The sequence below is a fragment of the Phascolarctos cinereus genome, unplaced genomic scaffold (genome assembly GCF_003287225.1).
Source record: "Phascolarctos cinereus isolate Bilbo 61053 unplaced genomic scaffold, phaCin_HiC Scaffold_3;HRSCAF=262, whole genome shotgun sequence".
Taxonomy (NCBI): domain Eukaryota; kingdom Metazoa; phylum Chordata; class Mammalia; order Diprotodontia; family Phascolarctidae; genus Phascolarctos; species Phascolarctos cinereus.
This window is the reverse complement of record NW_027555736.1, coordinates 73296575-73316870: the sequence shown is the minus strand read 5'-3', so window position 1 is coordinate 73316870 and position 20296 is coordinate 73296575. Positions and strand designations below refer to the sequence as shown.

At 51.2% G+C, this 20296-nt stretch overlaps 1 protein-coding gene across 4 annotated transcripts; it reads right to left on the bottom strand.

Moving 5' to 3' along the window:
* Nucleotides 1-1165: 1165 nt before the first annotated feature.
* LOXL4 (lysyl oxidase like 4) lies at nt 1166-19657 on the bottom strand. Of its 4 annotated transcripts, XM_078150935.1 has the most exons (17): nt 18841-19655; nt 15728-15754; nt 15520-15635; nt 12553-12861; nt 11549-11727; nt 10497-10702; nt 9294-9332; nt 8866-9073; nt 8000-8183; nt 7662-7816; nt 6910-7077; nt 6575-6737; nt 5843-6086; nt 4151-4266; nt 3730-3866; nt 3146-3257; nt 1166-2104 (listed from the first exon to the last, which is right to left on the bottom strand). In XM_078150935.1, exons 4-17 carry the CDS (start codon nt 12824-12826, stop codon nt 2034-2036), a joined length of 2256 nt encoding a protein of 751 aa, XP_078007061.1. In that variant the 5' UTR covers nt 12827-12861; nt 15520-15635; nt 15728-15754; nt 18841-19655; the 3' UTR covers nt 1166-2033. The 4 variants fall into 4 exon arrangements, with proteins under 4 accessions (XP_078007061.1, XP_020852688.1, XP_020852691.1 ...); XM_020997029.2 differs by lacking the exon at nt 15728-15754 and having other exon boundaries at nt 15570-15635; nt 18841-19657; XM_020997032.2 differs by lacking the exon at nt 15728-15754.
* Between the last annotated feature and the right edge of the window lie 639 nt (nt 19658-20296).

Genomic DNA, 20296 nt, shown 5'->3' with positions numbered 1-20296 from the left:
TCTTCCAGCTTTTTGGGGTCTCTCTGGAATCTGGTGGTTGGCCCTTGGTTAACATTCCTCACCCAGCTATAAGCTATGTTAGCCAACACCACCCCCTCCACATCCCCCTTCCTTCCTTTTCAACTCAGCCCTGTAACAGCACAGCCCTTGTGTGGCCTCTTGCAAAGGTTGGAACTAGCCCCTCCTCTCCAGCATGTGATGTGGGCAGTAGCATTGGGACCGGGACGGTGGCTGTCTGCCTGACCTGCTTTCTCTGGCACTCTTTGAAATTGGGTCCTGCCAGGAGCTATGGGTAACCTCCCTGCCGTAGTCATCAATCACCACATACTCCCCCACTAGATGCACGCTTTTCCACAGACCATTAGCTACATGTGTGGGTATAATGTTGTTACTGTTTTGGAGCTGTTTGCTGAAGCCGACAGGAAATCGGTCCTTCCCTTGTTTACCTAACCTGCCATACCAAATATAATATAATGTCACTTCTGCTTAATAAAAGAACTGGGGGAGTTGGGAAGAGAAAGTACAGTACAGGGAACAAGGGAACACAACCACACCATTTTATATTTGTGGAGTACACCCTTTTGCTCCCAGAGAAGAGAGACAAGGCTAAATGGAAGGAGAGAGTAGCTGACGTGGGTGGGGTGGGCATTTGGTTATAAATCTGCCCCATCCACCCTAGACTTTGAGCTATAGGAACAATAGAAGACCTTCTCCAATAATAAAAACTAATAACCCTGGGGATTTATCTTTTTATTTGTTTTCTTGTGTCCCACCGCTCTTGGCACTGAGCCTAGGGCAGACTGTTTGAGGGAGGCAGGAAGCAGAAGTTGGCTTGTGTGGGAGGTGGAAGAGGGGATTCATTTATCAGACACAAGGTTGGACTAGATGACCTCTAAAACTAAGTATCTGTGATTCAGAGGTTTGTGGTAGCCTAGGAATTTGGCCGGTCCCTAGTTGGAGAGACGGTGTGAGGACCAGCACTCTACTGACCACAGTGCCCCAGGGTGTGTTCCCAGAGTGGTTGGATTTCATGCCACCTGTGTGGGGGCTTTTTGATAGCACACAACAGCCACATTGCCCAGTTCAAATTTCCATCAGGTACTTTGTCTCCTCTCTTTCTCAACCACCACTCTTTCCCCAAGATTTGTTAGCAGATAGATACTCATTACATTGCAAAACTTATTTATTTATTTGTTGTGAAGTTCACTCTAGAGACTTTGTTCAGACCTGGAATTAAATTGGACCAGAGGCCAGTCCTGAGACAGAGTGACCCTGAGGCAAGCATGTTGATGACAGACATCATTCTTTGGTGTAAAGGCCCCTGGCATGCCCTAGAGCCCAGATTTTTACCGTCCACTGTGTTTTCTTGGGCCATTGTTCTGTGTGACCTATATGTACATCCTCACAGACATCAGGCGCTAATGGTGACCTGAGACCTAAGTTGCCAGGGAAATGGGACCTGCAAACATGCAGCTGAGTGTGGGTGAAGATCCAGAAAGAAGACTGGGCAATGGTGCAGGGAAAGAGAGCAGACGGAAAGCCATGGCTGGTGCAAAGCATGGGACCAAATCCACTGACTTCTAGACGTCACTGTTGACTTTTACTCAAGCTATGCTGCTTGAACTGCTCACAAAGAACAGTTTATTCCATCAAACTTCTGTTGGCTTTATCCCCAGTGCCACTGCAAAATATATAAAGCACCGTAGAGTTGGGGCTCCTGGCCATCCCACGAAGGTTAGAGTCTGTGGAGCCAGTGGATGGTGGCACAGAGTCCAGGGAAAGGTGGCTCTGTGAGAGACTCAGGGCTTGGCGTCTACAGGCTCCATACGACAAAGGGCCAGGCCCAGTGCTGTCTTTAGGGGCTAGGCACATCCTGGTTTGGCATTCTCTCCTTCCAGGGCTCCCTGAGCATATTCTTGTTGCTTCTGGGCACTGTCCCCTCCTCCGGAGGCTGAAGCTCCATGAAGGCTCTGGCTCCAGTAAGCTGAGGTATCTGGTGTTTGGACAGCAGATGGAGGGTCATGGCCAGGGCCTCAGATGAGGTTGTTCACCAGTCGCTGCTGCTGTTCTAAGGACACTTCCATATTGGCTCCGTAGGCATCACCTACAGTGTGGGACGGTAAGGATGAAGGGGAAGCATCAGATTCTGTCACCTCTCTTTACACCATTGTAAATAGACACATCCACCAGTAGTCAGTCCTGTGTCCTGGCACCCATCCACAAGAAGAGAGCCCCTTTCCACCACTGCCCCCTGAAGTCAGGATGAATAGACTGAGGCTTTGCTATGAATTGACAGAGGCCTCTTTAGCATCCTCAGAAGTCATGGAAACTAACTTTGAAAGAAACATGGTTTCTCTTCCCCTTTCACTTCCATGTTCGTGGAATGACATCCCAGTATTCTAGAGCATGATGCTCTGTGTAGGGTAGGCATGACTCCTCTCACTCCCGGCCTCCATCACTACCACCATTATCATCCTTAGCTTCTGCTTCCGAAGGGTATCCCTGAACTTCCATCCAGACCCTGCATCATCTTCCAAAAAACCAGCCATTGCATAAGCGCACGAAGCACCTTGCACATAAGTAAGCACTAAAATGTTCAAGTTCAATTGAACTTAGGCTAAATTTGAAACTGAAATCAGGGAAGATCTCCCAACTGGATGACCTTTTTGTTCCCCACCACCCTTCACTTCTGCCCTAACTCCTCCCTTCTCAGTCTTGCTCAGGATTGGGTAGCCACAGCTTGAGATGAGAGCGTGACACTGAGAACCATTTCTACCACTTCTGCCAAGCATTACCATTGTCCATGTGGCAGCTAGGGCAGGGAGAGGCTAAGGGTGGGTGTGGATAGGAGAAAGTGCCAAGGGGAAAAAAAAAACCCCTTGTTTTCATCTTTGTCTGTAGCTAGGAGTGAAGGAGGCTGGGGGGCAGACAAGAGGCTCTTTCTTGAGAAGGCTTTGGGGAGCTATAAGGGTCATATAGGGGTGGGAAGTGTTAGGAAAGTAGGTTCTGTATATCCCCTCCATCAAATGCTCCTCACACACGGTGAATAGTCATAACTTGGAACATAACTCTACAAGTCCTTCCTTCACGAGGTCAGCAACTCCAACCTGCCTGGATTCTCCCACCTGCCCTCACAGCTCATTACCTGTGTGACAGCCATGCAGCCAGACCCGATGCCCATCATACTTGCACCGGCACCGCATCATGTTATTGGAGAAATCTGACTCGGCCACCTCAAATTTGGGATTTACAACCACCTGAAGGAGAAGTAGGGGACAGAGAAAAGAACATAGAATCTGTAAACAGCGTAGGGGATGGGCGCGTTGGGCATTGGAGTGAAAAGGGGAGAGGGGAGATTGGGAGGACCGCAACCCCCGAAGTGGAAGAGACACATCTGGCAAATTAGACTCTCTCCGTGCTGGTGGGGAGGCCATTCCAGAAACAGACCACACTAAACATCCTCTAAGGGCAATGTTATAAAATCTTAGATTAAGTCACAATCTCCCTAAGCATCAGTTTGTCTGTATAAAAAATACAGTTGGTCTTTCTTCTGTTACCTATCTCACAGGGTCATTTGGAAGAAAGTGTTCATTTTTTTTATTTTGTTTTTTCATAGTCTCAGTGACCCCAGGGAGGTAGACTGAAAAGCACTACTCTCAGGGCCCCAGGAGGAAGAAGGTAGATTTGTGAATTATGGTGGACCTGATCCCTGGAATGAACCAACATTACCTGGAAGATGTAGTCCCCGGGATGCACATCTGTAATGTCCACCCACTGGCAGTCGATATCATGACGATAGGTATCCCAGCAGCCCACCGTCACCCCCTGCTCTCCAAAGTTGGCACATGCATAACGCCGCTGTAGCCCTAAAGGAAGGCAATGGCAGCTTCAGAGGCCTTTGGTAGTGGGAGAAATAGTGACCTCCAGGATATCTTCCCCCTGCATATTCCTAGGGACCCGGGCAGCAGGAGGACTTCCTTTAGTTGACTGCTAGCTTTCTCCAGCCCTTACCTGAAGGGTCTTTGAGGGCTTGGAGCAGTAAGAAATTTAGCAGCATAAGGAGAAAATGGGAGGGGGGGTGGGTAAGAACCTGAGAACAGAGTCTAGTCTGAGAATCGAGGGCCGGCTATTTTTCCTAGGTACCATGTACCTGTGGGGCAGTTGGTATCCTCGAGACAGAAGCTAGCCTTGTGTCCTTCAGCAACCTTGGAGCCGTTGAGAGTAAGAAGGTCATAGTGGGTGAAGACTTCAATGCTGTGGTAGTGCCTATGAAAGAAACAAAGCTTGTCACCCCTGGCATCAGGACAAGGCCTGTTCTGGGGGAGTCAGCTCCATTATTACCTGGAGGAGAAGTGTAATAGCAGAGCGGTGCCCAGGGCTGCCACCTGGATGCAAGACCAGTGTCTGGCCCAGGGCCTACTTTCCAACAGTGTGGTCCCTGCCCTCTGCCAGGCAGCACAGCAAGGCTGTCCCTGTACACCTGTCCTCCTAAGCCTGAAAGGGCAGCTTAGCAGCACAGGGCATGATAGGGGCTGGAAGCTTGGTACCCTGAAGCCTGGGGACGTCTATGGGAGTTAAGATGCCTTTAAAGGGAGCTCTTCTGTGTCAGTCTGAGACCAAATTGCTAGTGTGCTGTCCAAACTGGTAGTAATAACAGCTCTGTTGGGAATGGTGCTTATTATCCTGGGTAGGACCAAGGCCCCAAAATGCCTCCTCTACACCGCACCCCTTGCATTGCTTTTCCCTAAGAGAAGGTGTTTTCTATGCTAGCCTTATCACTGGTATTATCTCTTCCTCTGGTTGAGACTCTATCACGTCTGGGACACCATGGGTTTTGACCTTTCCCCCCTGACTTCTGGGGTCTCCTGACTTCCCCTAGCCATTGAATGATCAAGAATTTGTGACTAGGTTTTCCAAGAGCCAGCATCCTGGGTGAAGTACCTAAGATGCAGAAAGAGCTTAGAGGGCCAAGGGGCCAGGACAGTACCAGAAGAGGGAGCCCCTTCTAAGCCAAGGTTTCTGGGTACCATTACCCTGAAAGGATCCTCCAGGAGAAGGTGCCAAATCCAAAGTTGCCACAGGGTCTAACCCTGTTGGCAAAAGCCTGTGTGCCCAGGAGAGCAGTGGAGTTTGGGGCCAGGACCCTGAAGAGCCTTAACTAAGAATTCTGGTACCTATGACAAATTCATTTTGGGGTAGGGGAAAGATGCCAGACATCAGAGGCCTAGGGGGAGATAGGGGTGCCGGGCTTCTTTCTCTGAATAGAGAAAGGTCACAAGCATCCTCTATGAAAAGGGTGGCATGGGTCCCCAACAGGGCTGAAAGTCTGATCTGTGCCTCCATGGTGCCATTCAGCTGATGTGAATCCCTCTCCCAACTCTCAAGAGAAGGCAGGTAGTATGACAGTAGCATTGTGGGGGGTGGGAGCTCAGAGGGTCAAGGGAGCCGGATCATTGGGCAGGGTCAGTCATTCAGTGCCGGGCTTCTGTTGGAGGAAGTATACCCTGTCCCCCAAATGCTTCAGTGTGCTGGGACAAAGCGCTTCTTAACACAGCTGAGATTTTAACTCTGACTCAACATGGCAGCAGCTAGGAAAGAAGGAAGACACTGCACGGTCTATACCCATCCTGCCTTGACTCTACAGTTCCTACCTTGGAGAACGGGACAGCTCTAACCTCTAACCATCCACCCCCAGAGAAAGCCCTTCTTCAGGGAATGGTTGAAGGTTATAGCTGCCTAACGCTGTGGGTAGCAGAGAGCTCAGAAGCCCCATTTCATACTGAAGCAACTGCTGCCCTGATTAGGACAGCTTTCCCATGGCAAGGCTAACATGGGTGCCCACCTGTGGCACTGGTGCCAGATCCAACTATGGCGCCCGGTCTTGGGTCGGAAGTCCGCCCGGCCAAGGTTGTGGATTTGGGAGGAAAATCGCAGCAGGCGGCGGTGCCCATAGGGCCACTCCATGTGGTCAGCTGACTTTGAGAGACAGTTTTCCTCATGGGCACAGTACAGCAGACTCAGGGGGCGGTCCTCCAGGTAGGCTGTCTCTTGTACCAATTGTGCATTCATCACCAGGTCTGGGGCGCCTGGAGTCAACAGAGGGCCAGAGGCTAATGGCATCCTCCGACCCCGCCCCCCAAGAAAGACCTTCCCTCCTGCTCTGCCAAACTGGGGCCGGGGCCCGGCTTTCACCTGAATAACACTTCACATGAATTCTTTGGAGTTTACAAGGAACTTTCCTGTACAGTCTCATGTTAAGGCTCACAAGGCAGGGAGATATTAGTATGCCCATTTTTCAGAGAAGGAGCCAGCGTTCAGAAATGGAAAGTGACTGTTCCCCAAGATCGCACGGCTGCTAAGTACAGGAGACAGGACATAGACCCAGCTCTTGAGTCCGGGGCTTTTCCCTACATCATCGTTCATGATTTCGTCAGCTGCCAAGGCCGAGGCTCCCTTCGCTCCCCTCCCCCTGCGCCAGGAGGCCCGGCCTCAGGCAGGGCTCTTGCAGCCTAGGCACCACGTCCCTCCCTGTCCACCCCTCACCCAAGGCCCGTATGCCCCAGTCGTCACTCACTATCTGTACAGGTAACGCCTGCTGAGAAGCGGCCAACCCCGTGGGAGCAGTGTACCGGCCCGTGCCGCTGACACTGCTGCAGAGCCAGCTCTGTGCCCGAGCAGCGCACCCCACTCATCACCACCTTGCCAGCCCCTGGAGTGCCCTGCCAGTACCAAGTGTCCTGAGAAAACAGCCATTGCAACATCAGTCAGCATAGACCAGCTTGCCATAGGAACAGACTTCAGGGGGCCTAGCGCCAAGAACCCAGAGACTTTACCAAAGGGTAGTACCACCTCTCCCCAAACTCCCATGAAACCAGAAAGGGATCATTGGGGAGGCCATATGGAACCTACCTGGATGGCGTGGCTGGCAAAACCCATCCCAAGCTGCCTACAGGCCACCATGGCTTCATTGAGTCCCCAGAGGTCACTACACACAGCTCCCCATTGAAGGGCCCCATTCATCTCCACCAGAACCTCCACCAAGCCCTCCTCTGGACTGCGCCCACCGGCCAATCGGATCTGCAACAGCCAAAGCTGTGTGAATAGCAATCATCTCCACCCTCTTTGGATGGCGATAATGTCCTCGAGTGACTAGGAGGTGTTAGCTGAGGACCGCTGCAAGGTCCCAACTGCCCCTGCAACCACCTGCTGCCTAGACTAGCCTCCTCTCCTAGAAGCCCAGAAATTCCCACCATCAGACAACATTCCCCTAAGGGTAAGATTTTGTTTTTGAAGGCAAGACTGTGGTTTCTATTAAAAACACCTGGTACTTAGGAGAAACGATCTGTTTCCCTTTCCCTACTAGTGAAAAATAGTTGACAGCTGAAGGTATCTGAGATCTGGCACTTAAGTTAGAGGACCTGGAGTTTTCAAAGCGAGGCAAAATGCCCTAAAGACATTGGAGGAGACAAAGAAGAGGCTGGGTTCTGGAAAGGGTGCCTCAGGGAACCCTGAGCTAGGGAACAGCCCCAGCACCTATCACCAAGGGCAGGATGCCGAGCTGACCTTTGTTGTAGAGCTACCAGGGACATTGTGGGCCAGGGCTGGCATCTCCCTGTGGAAGCCTTCTGGGGACGCCCCTCCTGCCCTCAGCCTTGGCTCACCTGTTTCTGGAAGTCCATGTTAGGGATATTGCATCTGACGGCAGCATCGTTCTCATGCTGACAGCCACTCTGAGCTGCATCATGAGCAGAGCAGTCACTGAGGACCCTTTCGTACCCACTGCACCGCACTTCACTCAGGTGAATGGGTCCCAGCCCTGTGCATGAGAAGGGGACGGTAGATTAGTCTCTCTGTAGGCCTGCCCCCTTGAAATGTTGCCCACCTAGGACTCAGTTTCCCTCTCATTCCATGCCCACATTTATCACTTTGTGGATGCTGCAGGATTGGCACTGTTATCCCAGTTGGGGCATCAGGCCCTATCTCGGGGCTCCTCACTCACCTTGGCCCAGCTGAGCCCCAAAGAGGGCCTCCCGGGCAGAGCCAAAGCCTAGCTGGCGACACAGGACGCTGGCTGAGATCAAGTTCCACTTGTGGTCACAGACGGTGCCCCACTGGCCGTTCACTAACACTTCTACCCGGCCCTCACCCACCTGGGCCCCAGCCCGAAGCCGCACCTGGGCCTCCTGGAGGGAGAGACCTGGAATAAGCAGGCAGCTTGGAAGCAAGGATGGTGTCTAGGGAGGGTAAAGAGGCTGGGGCCGGGGAGTGAGGAGAGGTGGGGTCTGGTCCTGGCCCTGCCACAGATGCAGCGGGTGACCTCGGCAAGCCATGAAAAAGGGTTTTTTAGTTTGTTTTGTTTTCTTTTGTTTTCAATCTATAAAATGAGGCTATTGATGACTGGCAATGTCCCTTCCAGATCTTAATCTTCTATGATTCCAAACCTTTCACATGCCAGAAGTTGATAAAGCATCCTTTGAAACAGCCTAGCGTCATAGAAAGAGGATCAGACCTGGAGTCAGGAGGGACCCGTGTGCAAATAATTCCTAGCTGGGTCATGTACTATCTGTGTGTATGGTGGTCTCTCCAGCTTCACCTTCCTCATCTGTAAAATGGGGTTACTTACAGTGTGAATACTTACACCGCCTACCTCTCAGCGTGGATGTGAGCAAAATATTTTGCAAATTTTAAAGCGCTTTGAAAATATGAGCTGTTTGGAAAATGCTCCCCCCAGGAGCACCCTTATGCCCTGCACCTTAAAGCACTTCTCCCCAGGAGCCCCTGATCATTCATTTCTGACCGACTGCTGGAGCTGCTTGTCATCATGAAGAATAGCCTTCCTTCTCCCCTCCCCATAAAAATCTTTACCTCCTTGCGGCGGGGCTTCCCCTTGGGGTGGCGGAAGCGTGGTCCTGCCACACAGCTGACCACAGCGTGGATGCCTGTGGGGCAGGCCGGCTGCAGCTTGCCCTTTGGTGGGGACACCTGCACTTGGCATTTAGCCATGTGGGGCTCGGTCCCCAGGCAGTTCACCCGGTGGATCCAAAAGGAATTCTTCTTGGTCAGGTTCCGTAGCCTGCAAAACAAGGGAGGAGGAGAGCATGGGCTGCCTGGAGAGAAGGGAGGGAGCAGGGAGAGAGAGACAGAGAGACACAGAGAGAGAGCGACAGAGACAGAGACAGAGAAGGAGGGAGGAAGGTAGGGAGCAGGGAAAGGGAGGGGGCAAGAAGAGGAGTGAGCAAGAGGAAAGGGAAAGGGAAGAGGCTGACCCTTCCACCCACCTCCCCACTCTTCACCTGGATTTGGGGTCCTTCATCTTCATATTCCAGAGTTTCCTGCAGTTGAAGAAGACTAGAGTTAAGGGATCAGAATGTGGCTGCATGGACCCTTCCCTTTAGCCCATTCCCAGTTGCTCTGGGGACAAGCATTGGGGTTCAATGGAGAGAGCCAGATGATCTGTATTCAAATCCTGCTTCACCCTACTTCCTACCTTTGTGTCCTCAGGCAAATGTTGAACCATCCTGGGCCTCAGTCTCTTTATCTATGAAATGAGGGTCTTTGGCTCCCTCTGAGGGCCTTTCATACTCTAAAGCTATGACACCCTGAGTTCCACTCCATCCCCTCTCCCCTGCCTCCTTTCATTCCCTCCAGATCCAGGGGAAAGAGACAGGGAAAGAGAAATCACCCATCAAGGTGAAGGTCACTGGTTCTAGGGAGCAGCAGCCTAGGCTGTAATCAGAGCTACTGGGGCCTCCCAGGGTGGTGACTGAGTAAGCAACAGCCCAGACGTGCAATTAGTAAAATTTAGGCCAAGCAAGGACCTGTGTCCTGGCAGCAGCTGAAGCAGGAATCACATGGTCCCCGGGTGGCCCCTTGTCACCCTTCATCTGGTTTATATTGGTCTGTGGGGCAGGGAGGTAGCACATGAGGCTGGAGCTTGGGGCAGAGCCACATGGAGCAGTCCGGAGAGAGGAGGGACCTGGGGGAGGGAGAGAGTTCCCAATTCTGCGGAAAAATAAGGTTTGACCCTCTCTGGAGCAGGGCCCCCACCCAGGCCATTTGGAATTAGAATCTTGGCTAGCTTGGAGTCACCTGACATCCAGCCAAAAACACCAATTAGACAGCACTTTAAATAGATTTGACACAGTCCAGATTTTTACTTCGGAATTTCAACATGAATATTCTCATCAAATTCCTTTAAAAGCTCAGGTTTTCAGTTTCACAGTTAAATACTTTTGTCTTGCAGATGGATTTTTTTCCTCCTTTCTTCTCTGGTCCATTCTATTTCTACACTCTCTATCTGAACAGTCCAGTGTTAAGCTGGTCTCTAACTTGGAGAAGCCCAGAGTGCCCCCGGGGGACTCGGGTCTGGCTTCCTTCCTACTACATGGAATCCCTGAACCCAAACATCTAGCCTAGGGACACACAACCTCAGCCCCAGCACTCAATCCCTGACCCTCAAGGTTGTCCTTGCCTGCTGGCGCTCAGGACCTCCCTACCTGTAGAAGTGGATGTCGACTGGCGCCTCGCTGGGGAAGCCCAGCATCCCGCAGACCACTCTGCTGTTGTTCACAGTCCAGCCTTGGTCACACACCTGCCGCCAGTGGCCCTCGTATCTCACCTCCACGGCACCCTCCAAAATGGGGCTGCGCCGTTTTGCACTGGCCAGCACGGGCTTGATGCGTACCTCCTCTAGCCGCTCTCCCTGCCCAGACACACAGGATCCCACAGACATTGAGGGTGTAGGAAACCCCCCAGGGAGTCCTCCATGGAGTCTCGGGAGCCACCAGGAGTGAGTTCCTGGGGCTAGGAAGCTGTGCGCCCCCACTGCCTCTAGCCCGGTCCCTAGATCTTCCATCTGCTTTCTGGGATCCCCTCTGGCCCCGGAGCCGCCTTGTCCCAGGCAAGACCGCCATGAGGAGTTTTCCCCTTCATGCCCTCTCAGGTGGGCTGAGGGTGGCTGCCCTCAGGCTGGCGGCTGTCCCACGTATAGAGCCCCGCCCTGCCCAAGCTTGGTTGTTTGACCCTGGCTGTTTTTAGCTCTGGGATGTTTGTGATGGGAAGAGGCAGCAATTGTGGCGAGCTGTGTGGGTGAAAGCCCCCACTTGGCCTCCCTCTGCTCCCTCCCAATTGGTAAGCTGCTTCTGCGATTCCCAGCAGGTCCAGCCTCTTTCTTCTCCAAGTCTGCTCAGCCTCAAGAGACAAGATGCTCACTGGCCTTGGGACTGGGCCTCTGCCTTCACCAGAGAAATAGCCCCAGGGCCCTGGAATTCATTCTAAGCCCAAGGATCTCTCACTTCCTTATTCTGTACTCTCTGGGCTCCCGCCATCAATTCAGTGTATTTAGTGGGCTTCCATCCTGAGCAAGGCAGTGTCCTCCCCTCAGGGGATGCCAAGACCAAAAAGATATTCCCTGCCTTCAAGGACCTTTCCTCCTACTGATGTACAGTGAGGAGGTCTCTCCACCCTCGACCCCAAGGCCTGTGCGTTTCCTCTGTCCAGAGCCAGGGAGGGGCTCTTTTCCCAGGCCGAGTCGATGCTGTCTCCTCACCTGTGGCCCCAGGGTCTGCGATGGCCTCTCTGAGCGGTGGCCAGGCAAGTGCTGGGGGTGGCACACGACCCCAACGTCTTCCGAGTGGCTGCAGTCACTAATGCCCCAGCCATTGAACCTGCACTCCGCCAGGGAGTTCTCAGTGCCCATACAACGCACGTTATCCATCCAGATGCGGCCTGTGGGGGAGAAGGTGTGCGTGCTGGGTGCTTAGGGCTGGGAGTAGATGAGGTCAGAAGCCACTGACCGCACTTTTTTTCCTTAACCTTGAAAAGATCCATAAATTCAGCGATTTCCTTTCAATCAGTCAACTCACAAGCATTTATTGGTGATAGGTACTGCACCAAGCAGTAGTGTATGGGAAAATGGAACAGTGTTTGTGGTCAAGGATATCTCTTCTACATAGCAAAAATCAGCACTTTTCAGGCTTACAAAGCGCTTTACTAACATCTCCTTTGATCTTTACAACAACCCTGTTATTAGCCCTACTTTACAGATAAGGAAACTGAGGCTGAAAAAAGGTATGAGTTTTGCCCCTAGGTTATGCAGCTAATAAGAATATGGGGCAGGATTTAAACTCAGATCTTTCTGACTCCAACTCCAGCACTTTATCCATTATGTCACCTTAAGAGAGCTATCTCCTTGGGTTTTTTTTCTTAGCCAGGGGCCTCCTTGAAGATCTCCCTGACAACTGAAGGTAAGCACCCCCAGTAAGGAGACTAAGAAAGAGAAGGGGAAAGGGGGGGGTCAAGGGAGGTTAAGGTTAGAAGGGACCCTGGTAATGATCTAGCCCAAACCCCTCATTTTTAAAATAAGGAATCTGCCTCTGAGAGTGACCTGTCCCCAGTCACCCAGAGCCCAGGTTCTTTCTCCTAAGTCATGCTGCTGGGCTCCTGGTCCTGCTCTCACCCCTCCTGCATCCCACCCATCAGGGGCTCTGGCATGAGCTCAGCCCTGGAGAGAGCAGTCCCTCAACCCTGTTGCCTGGCAGCCTGGTCACTCACCCTCCCCTTGACCATACTTGGCACTGTGCGCCCATGTCAGAGCCGACTCAAAGCCAAGCTGGCGGCAGGCCACGTTGGCCTCGGGGAGACTGAAGTCATCGTCACACACGGTGCCCCACTGGCCCTCATGCAGCACCTCCAGGCGACCCTCCTCAGGCTGGCTCCCGGCGCCCACCAGCCGCAGTTTAAGGGATCCCAGTGATTGTTGCCAGCTTAGGGGGGCCTGGCACAGCCACAGCAGGGTCAGAAAGCAAGCAGCAGGTAGAGGCCACATCAGGGTAGCTTCAGAAGCAGCAGGGGCTCAGTTATCTGGGGAAATAAAGAAGATGATGATGGTTAAGCACCCAAAATCCAGTTGGGCAGTCGAGGCTTTGCCCGTTTGGGGATCCCAAAGTCTCAGATGGAATCCCCAGCCTTGCCTGATTACACAAGGTGGTAAGGAGGACAGTACCTGGCACACAATAAGTGCCTAATAAGAGACTGTTGACTGACCCTAAGAGCAGCAGTCTGAGGAATACAGCATCTCCACTGTTGCCTCCATTTACGGAGCAGTCGTGTTCAGTGCTGGGCTGCATCCTCAGAAAACTGTCCAGGACCTTTGCGTTGTGTTGAAACAATTTAGCAGCTGGGGAAGGGAAGGGAGTGCCCTGTGCCCCTCGGTGGGCTTGTCACCATCTGGCTAACCTGTGAGTTACTCTCAAGGTAGTCAGCAAAGGCCAGCCAGGTGGTCGCTTCCTGGCTGTGTACTTGTGGCCAGCTCTACCAGCCCCAGTGACATTGGGGAAAGCAGAGTGGGAATGCTTCCCTCCCCTGGCTTTGGATGTGCCCTGCAACAATTGCTGGGGTCTTATCAGGACTTGAGCTCCTCCACTGATGGGCCCTTCCAAGGCTCTGAAGTGGCTTCCTGGCCCCTGGGGCTCAGCAGGGACCAGGAGGCCAAACCAGCTTGTACCGAGTGCTTTCTCTGATTGCCCAGGACTGACCCTCCACGGAGGTGAGGTAGGTGGCCCCCTGTGTGGTATAAGTGGGGGAGGAAGAGAGAAGGGCATCCACCCTTGAATCTCTCTCCTTACTTCTCACCTCACCTGCCAAGCTCCCCAGGAGTACCTCCTCTGGGTTAGACAAGAGAGGAAGGGTGGCTGTCCCTAGAAGGCCCCTGCACATGCTGAAAAGGCACACTGGGGTATTCAGGTGGGGTGGGCATGGAGGGAAGTTACCCCCGGGCTCCTCCCTGCCCCCAGACACATACCTGTGATTTCATTGTTAAAGGGAATTCCGGACCAGGAAAGTCCCTGTACCAACAGTCTTAAAGAATGACTGAAGGGAAGCTAGGTGGCACAGTGGATGGAACACCAGCCCTGGATTCAGGAGGACCTGAGTTCAAATCCGGCCTCAGACACTCGACACTTACTAGCTGTGTGACCCTGGGCAAGTCACTTAACCCCATTGCCTAGCCAAAAAAAAATTTAAAAAAAAGAGAGAGAGAATGGCTAGGGGCACTGAGAGGTTGAGTAATTTGTATAGGGTCACACAGCTGGTATGTGCTAGAGTGGACACTTGAGCCCTAGCTCTCCCCTGGCCTCTTACACTTTAAAAGTATAGGTGATATTTCCTAGTAATAGTATATTATTAACAATAATAACAATAGAGGGTTACAAGCTTGACAAAGGCAATTTGCATACATTATCTCATTTGAGCCCCAGATCTCCCGAGAGTATCATTGCCCCCATTTTACAGAGGAAGAAACTGAGGCTTTGAGAGGTAGAGAGACTTGCCCAAGGAGACACAGTTAAAGTGTCAGGGCTGGGACTGGGTCCCAGGTCCTCTGGCTCCAGTTTCAATGATGCCCCTCCTACACCGAGATGCCGCCATTAAAAAGGTAGAGAGGAGTAGTTTTAGGTTATCTAATTGTAACCCTGAACACAGAGAATGGTGAATGGTGAGGTTTGACTTGGTGGAGTCAGATATAGCCAAAAGGAGAGCAGCTGTGGAGAGGGAGGGAGTCGGGAGGGCAGGGAAGAGGGGAGCAGAGCAGCATGAGGACTTCAGGGTTTGAAGTCGGGAGGGCGGGGTCAGCGGGGTGCAAGTGGATAAGCATTATTTGGGAGCAGCAGCCCTAGGCTCAGAACTCCAATTAAGGCTAAACTCTCTTTCAGTAAACATTCTGCCTTGAGCAGCAAGGAGCTAGATGGCTTCAGCTCATGGAAACAGTCCAGGCTAGAAGAGCCTTCAGGGATCATCTGTTCCAATCCCTTCCTCTTAGAGAGGGTTCTGGAATTAAGTCTCCTGAGGTCTTTCTTTGAAGTTTCTCATCCAGCCCTTCCTCTCCACCTTCACTGCTGCCATCTTGATCCAAGTTTTCACATGGCATCTGCTGGGATGCTAAGCCATCCAAGAGTCAAGAGATCTAGCCTCTTGGCCCAGCTTTGACTTCTCCTCCATTTCATATACTGCCATCAGCTGGCTAGGTTGCAGCAGGAGGAAGATCATAAATTCAGAGGCAAAGGTCCTGAGTTAGAATCCTGACTCTTCTACTTACTACCTGGGAGAGACCTTGAGTAAGTCATTCACCAATCAGGGCCTCATCAGTGAGACACAAGAAAAGGACTCAATGGTCCCTTTCTGCTATGGATCCATGATACCAGGATCTTCCTAAAACTCTGCTTTCATCATTCCCCTCTCCCCTCCTCACATTGCTTCCTAAGTCAGGAATAAGCAGCACACACTTTTTGGTGCCTCCGATTCCGTCGAACTACTCAATTGACTTGCAGCCAAAGAAACCCGACCACGGATCATTCTTTGTTGCAGAAGTCATTTCAGTCATTGGGCCATGCCTGGCATAGAGCGATGCCTGTGGGTCACTCCCGGTCCCTCTCACCAAAAATAAAGAAATAATCACACAGTGTGTGAGTCTGCCCATGTGGTCAGAGAGGCTTGGAATGGTCAGTGGACAAAGAGAAATAACACCTTGGTCAGTTCGTCACCGGTTTGGGTCTGGCCCGGAAGGAGAGGCGGACCTTCAGGTGGGCGGGTCTTCCGTGTGGTTTGTGGCTGACAGCACCTCTGCCCCCAATATGAAGGAACTGGGAAGAAAGAGACAATGTGTGGTAGAACATCACGGACGGGTAATACGGGGATAAGGAAAGGCACAGCAGTGGGCTCCGTCACTTGATACCTGTGTGATGAGCCTCAGTTTCTCCATCTGTAAAATGAAGGATTAGACTTGATCAAGAGGGTCCTGGATTAGATTAGGGTGCCTTCTAACACTATTGCTGTGATCCTGTGGTCTTACAAGCTCTGTCATCCCGTTTGGCTCTAACACTGTGATCCTAAGGGGGAAGAAGAGGCTTCATTATCGAAACCAAAGCCAGGCAACAGCTCCAGGATCCCTTTCTCTCACTTTCCTTACTAGATGGGAAAAGTTCATGCAGCCACTGACCAGCCTGCTCCCCACCCCGAGTCCCCCCGCCCCAGTCCTAGGCACAAAGATCATTGATTTAGAGCTAGAAAGATAGTCCAATAGTCAAACTCAAATAGGAATGGATCTTCATGGGCCACATGTTGACTTAGAAACCCACAAATTAACAGTATCTATGTTGTGTTGTATTTTATTTTTATTTATTTTGTTAAACATTTCCCAATTACATTTTAATCTGGTTCCAGTGCTCAGGACTTTTGCCTCAGTTTGATAGCTCTGATCTAGTCCAACCCTATTTTTCAGAGGAGGAAACTGAGGCCCAGAGAGATTGTTACCCAAGTAGTAAGTAGCAGAGTGGGAATGAGAGCCCAGATCTCCTGACTTCCAGCCTATGGTTGTTGCTTCCCTTGTCTCTGGTCTTCTGCATTACTAATGATGTGTTGATCATATTCTCTGTGTGTGTGTGTGTGTGTGTGTGTGTGTGTGTGTGTGTGTCTATTTCTGTCTCTGTCTTTGTTTCTGTCTCTGTCTCTGTGTGTCTTTGTCTCTCTGACTGTCTCTCTCTTCTCTGTCTGTTTCTCTGTCTGTCTCTGTCCTTGTCTCTCTGTCTCTGTCTTTGTCTGTCTCTGTCTCTGTCTCTCTGTCTCTATCTCTCTCTGCTTCTCTGTCTCTGTCTCCCTGTCTTTCTCTGTCTCTGTCTCTCTCTTCTCCAATTTCCCCATATTGGTGGCAATGGGGCTGCCACCCACAAACTGCACCAAAGACTTGCTTGACTGCAGACACACCTCTACCTCTGGGTCAGACCCAAGCTGGTGACTAACTGGCCAAGGTATTCTTTCTTTTTGTATACTAAGCAATTCCAAGTCAGGATTCAAACTTGGGTCTTTGGACTCCAAATCTAGGCAGTACTCCTTCCCTGGCTTCATGCAGCTCTATCTCTGCTCTGGGTGGGCTGATAGGATGGGAAGGGGATGCTAGCAGAGATAGTTGGAAATAGGAAAGAGAGGCAGTTAGAGAAAAGGGGTAGGGTGGGAGAGGAAACAGGAAGGTGTCAAGAAAGCAAGACTCTTACCATGAAAGAAAGTCAGCTTAAGTGCCTAGTTTCATTCATTAAAGGGAGGTAGCAAAGGCAGGGCATGCAGATATGGGGTTATAGGTAACTGGGTATTGGATAGGAAAAGTGAGAGGGACATGTGAGGAGCAGAGATGGGGGAGAAGAATGAATGAAATTCCATCATGTTATGGGCTGATTTATGACCCTGGCAGAACTGTGTGAGAGCCCTGGGGTGGGTGCCAGCTCTGAGCTGAGCCAGGAGACACTTCCCAGCCTGGTTCCAGCTCAGGGTAGAATGAGGCACCTGCTCCATGGTCCTTGCCAAACAAGACTGGCACCTGGCCTGACCTGGCTGAGCAGGGGAACTGCTAGGTATGGGGGAATCCCAGAGCCTGCTAGGAGGGCCAGTGGGATGATTATTGGGAGGGGAAGGGGACAGTTTGGACCTGAAGGACTCAGGTCACTCATACCACCTTTTTTCCAGAGCCTCCTCAATCCTGGGCTCACATGCATGAGAAAAAGTGTTCGAGTTGTTCCCTTTAGTCCAAGCCTCCTGTGGCATAAGGGATGGAGGAAGTCAAGCTGTCCATTTAGAATCATAGGCTATAGAAAGTCAGAGTAGGAAGGGACTTTTGAGATCTTTGAGTTCAACTCCATTTTATGGATTTAAAAACACACACACACACACACAGAGGATCAGAAAGGTAAGATGTCTTACTTATAAATGGCAGAGGTGGGACAAGATTCCTGGTCTTCTGATATGTACACCAGTTCTCTTTCTACTACATGAATCTATCTCCTAAACCAGACTTCAATCTATTTCAAGCTAATGGGCTGAAGTACCTATCTTTCCAGGTTCATAAAAAGTGGAATTTAAGCCACATACCACTCACCTTTCTCTAACTCTAAGGAACATCCTCTCTCTCTCTCTCTCTCTCTCTTTCTCCCCCCCTCTCCCCCCCTTGTTTTTCCCCCATCTCTTTGTCTCTCCCTGTCTGTCTGTCCCTCTTTCTCTCTCCCTGTCTGTCTCCCTCCCCCACCCCATCTCTCTGTCTGTCCTCTTCCGTCTCTCCCCCCCGTGTTTCTGTTCCTTTGTCTCTGTATGTCTCTCCCCTCTGTCTCTCTGTCTCTCACTGTCTGTTTCTAACCCTAGCCTACTTTTTGCTACGGACCTCTGCACGCTTCTGCCAACCTCCAAAGGTTTGTCAACCTTGCCCAAAAACATCCACAAAAAAAGTTACCCATAGAGAAAGTATGTGTCTATAACCACGTGCAAACTAATTCAGTCATTTTACCAATCAGTAACAAGCTTATAAACAATTAGCAAATAGCTGAGGACCAACCCAATAATACAATCCAACTTACTGAATAATAACCATCCTTTTTTTTCTTCATCCAGAACTTTACTGTTTTCAAAGTACACACATCCCTGTCAATCCTGCCCCAACCAGACTGTAGGCAAAGCAAGAGTTCTTATTCTCTTACATATGAGAAAACTGGGGCTAAGAGGAGTGAATGGGTGAAGAGGTGACCAAGTCAGTCAGAAGTGGAGCTGGGCTTGGAATCCAGATGTCTGGATTCCTAGGTTAGTGTTCTTTCCAGTGCAGCAAGTTCTGTTTAGACATAGCCCAAAGTTGTTTAAAAAAAAAAACCTTCCAAAACTCAGAGTCAGACAAGCAGATACAGAGACAGAGAGCTGGGAGAGATAGAAGGAGAAATATCAAAAGATGGAGGGGGCAGGGGGAGAGACTCCAGTAGAGAACTGGGCATCCAGGAGATTAGGGATACTGACCCAACACTCAGTTGGTTCACTCACCTCTTGGAGCATAGAATGGGTCGGGGTAAGACCGAGGCTGCTGCTGCTGCTGCCGCCGCCGCCGCTGCCACTACCTCTTGGATTGCGTCCTGTCAGGTAAGTCTTGGAGCTGTCCTGGCCCTTATATCCTGGTTCCCTTTTCCGTAACCCCCTCCCTCTACTCCCACCTCCAGTCCAGTCTCTTGAAGCCTAATGAATACATGAGGAGGGGATGGGGAGGAGCTTCCGCGGGCCAGATGCCCAGCAGGAGGGAACCAGCTTAGCCCAGCCCAGCCCAGCTCAGCCTCCTGGGCACGAACCTGAAATAACCAGGGCCTGGCTCCAAGCTCTACAACCTGTACCCCACAACCAGGACTACCTCACTGGGCGGGGAGGGGTGGGGCGCAGTGAGTTGATCTCTGAGGCTTTGAAAGGGAGAGTTTGATCCTGGAGCCTGAGGCTAGAGGACAGAAAGGAAAACCTCAGCCCTGAAGGGCTGGGGAGGCGCTTCCTCAGCTCAGCCAAGGGCTTGTCCCAGTTGGCTTCCCCCAGAGACTAGGCAGGCTCGCCCTGTGCCCTGTGCCCAGGCTCCTGGTAACACGTGCATGTCATTCTTCTCCCCCCAAGAATTTTTTGCACGGCTTGGGGTCTTAGCAGTCGCAGGCAGCCCAGAACAAAGCTTGATGCGAGCTATTTTCACTGGCTATTTTCTATTTTCACCGAGGACCAAAGGAGAGGAAGCAGGCATAAACAGAAGCATGAGAAATCGAGGTCAGATAGAGGGAAGCATTTCCTGGCAGCTGAGTCTGTCAAATATTGGAACAGATTACTTAGAGGTTGTGAAATCCTGCTGAAGTTTGAAAGGGGCTTAAAAAAAGGGATTTGTATGACATGGTTTAGCTGTGGTCCTGCCTCAAAGGTGGGAAGTATAGACTTAGTCCTCACCATTAATAGAAAACATCTGTTGAACCCATGTTACATTTATATCCTCCTTCATACCCCACCCCAGCTCCTTTCTTTCTCACCTCATAGGGAAACTGAGACTCTTCCCTAGGTCAAGGGGAATCAGTGGAAGGATTTACATCTTTATCCTCCTGAATCTTAATTCCATTTTTTGCCACTGATTCACTATGTGACTTTGAGACATATATTCCCTCTCAGTGTTCTCATCCATAAAATGGAAAAAATGACCCCCGCCAGCCTACTTCCTTTCTGAGCCCCAGAACAGGGCCTGGACCTCTCTCCACCTTAGGTGAGCCCCCTGTCCTCTCAAATCCTTGACTTTGATCTCTGTCAGCATCCTCTCCCCCTCTCCCAGACCCCTCATCCATGTCTATAGCCTCTCTGTCCTATCTGTAACCCTGCCCCACCCTGGTTGGAAGTGAAATATTCCTCTAGCATGTCCCTGAAATGAGTCAACAGGAAAGAATGCTTCCAAACCTGGATCAGCTGATGTTTGGAGAGGCTCCTGGGGCCC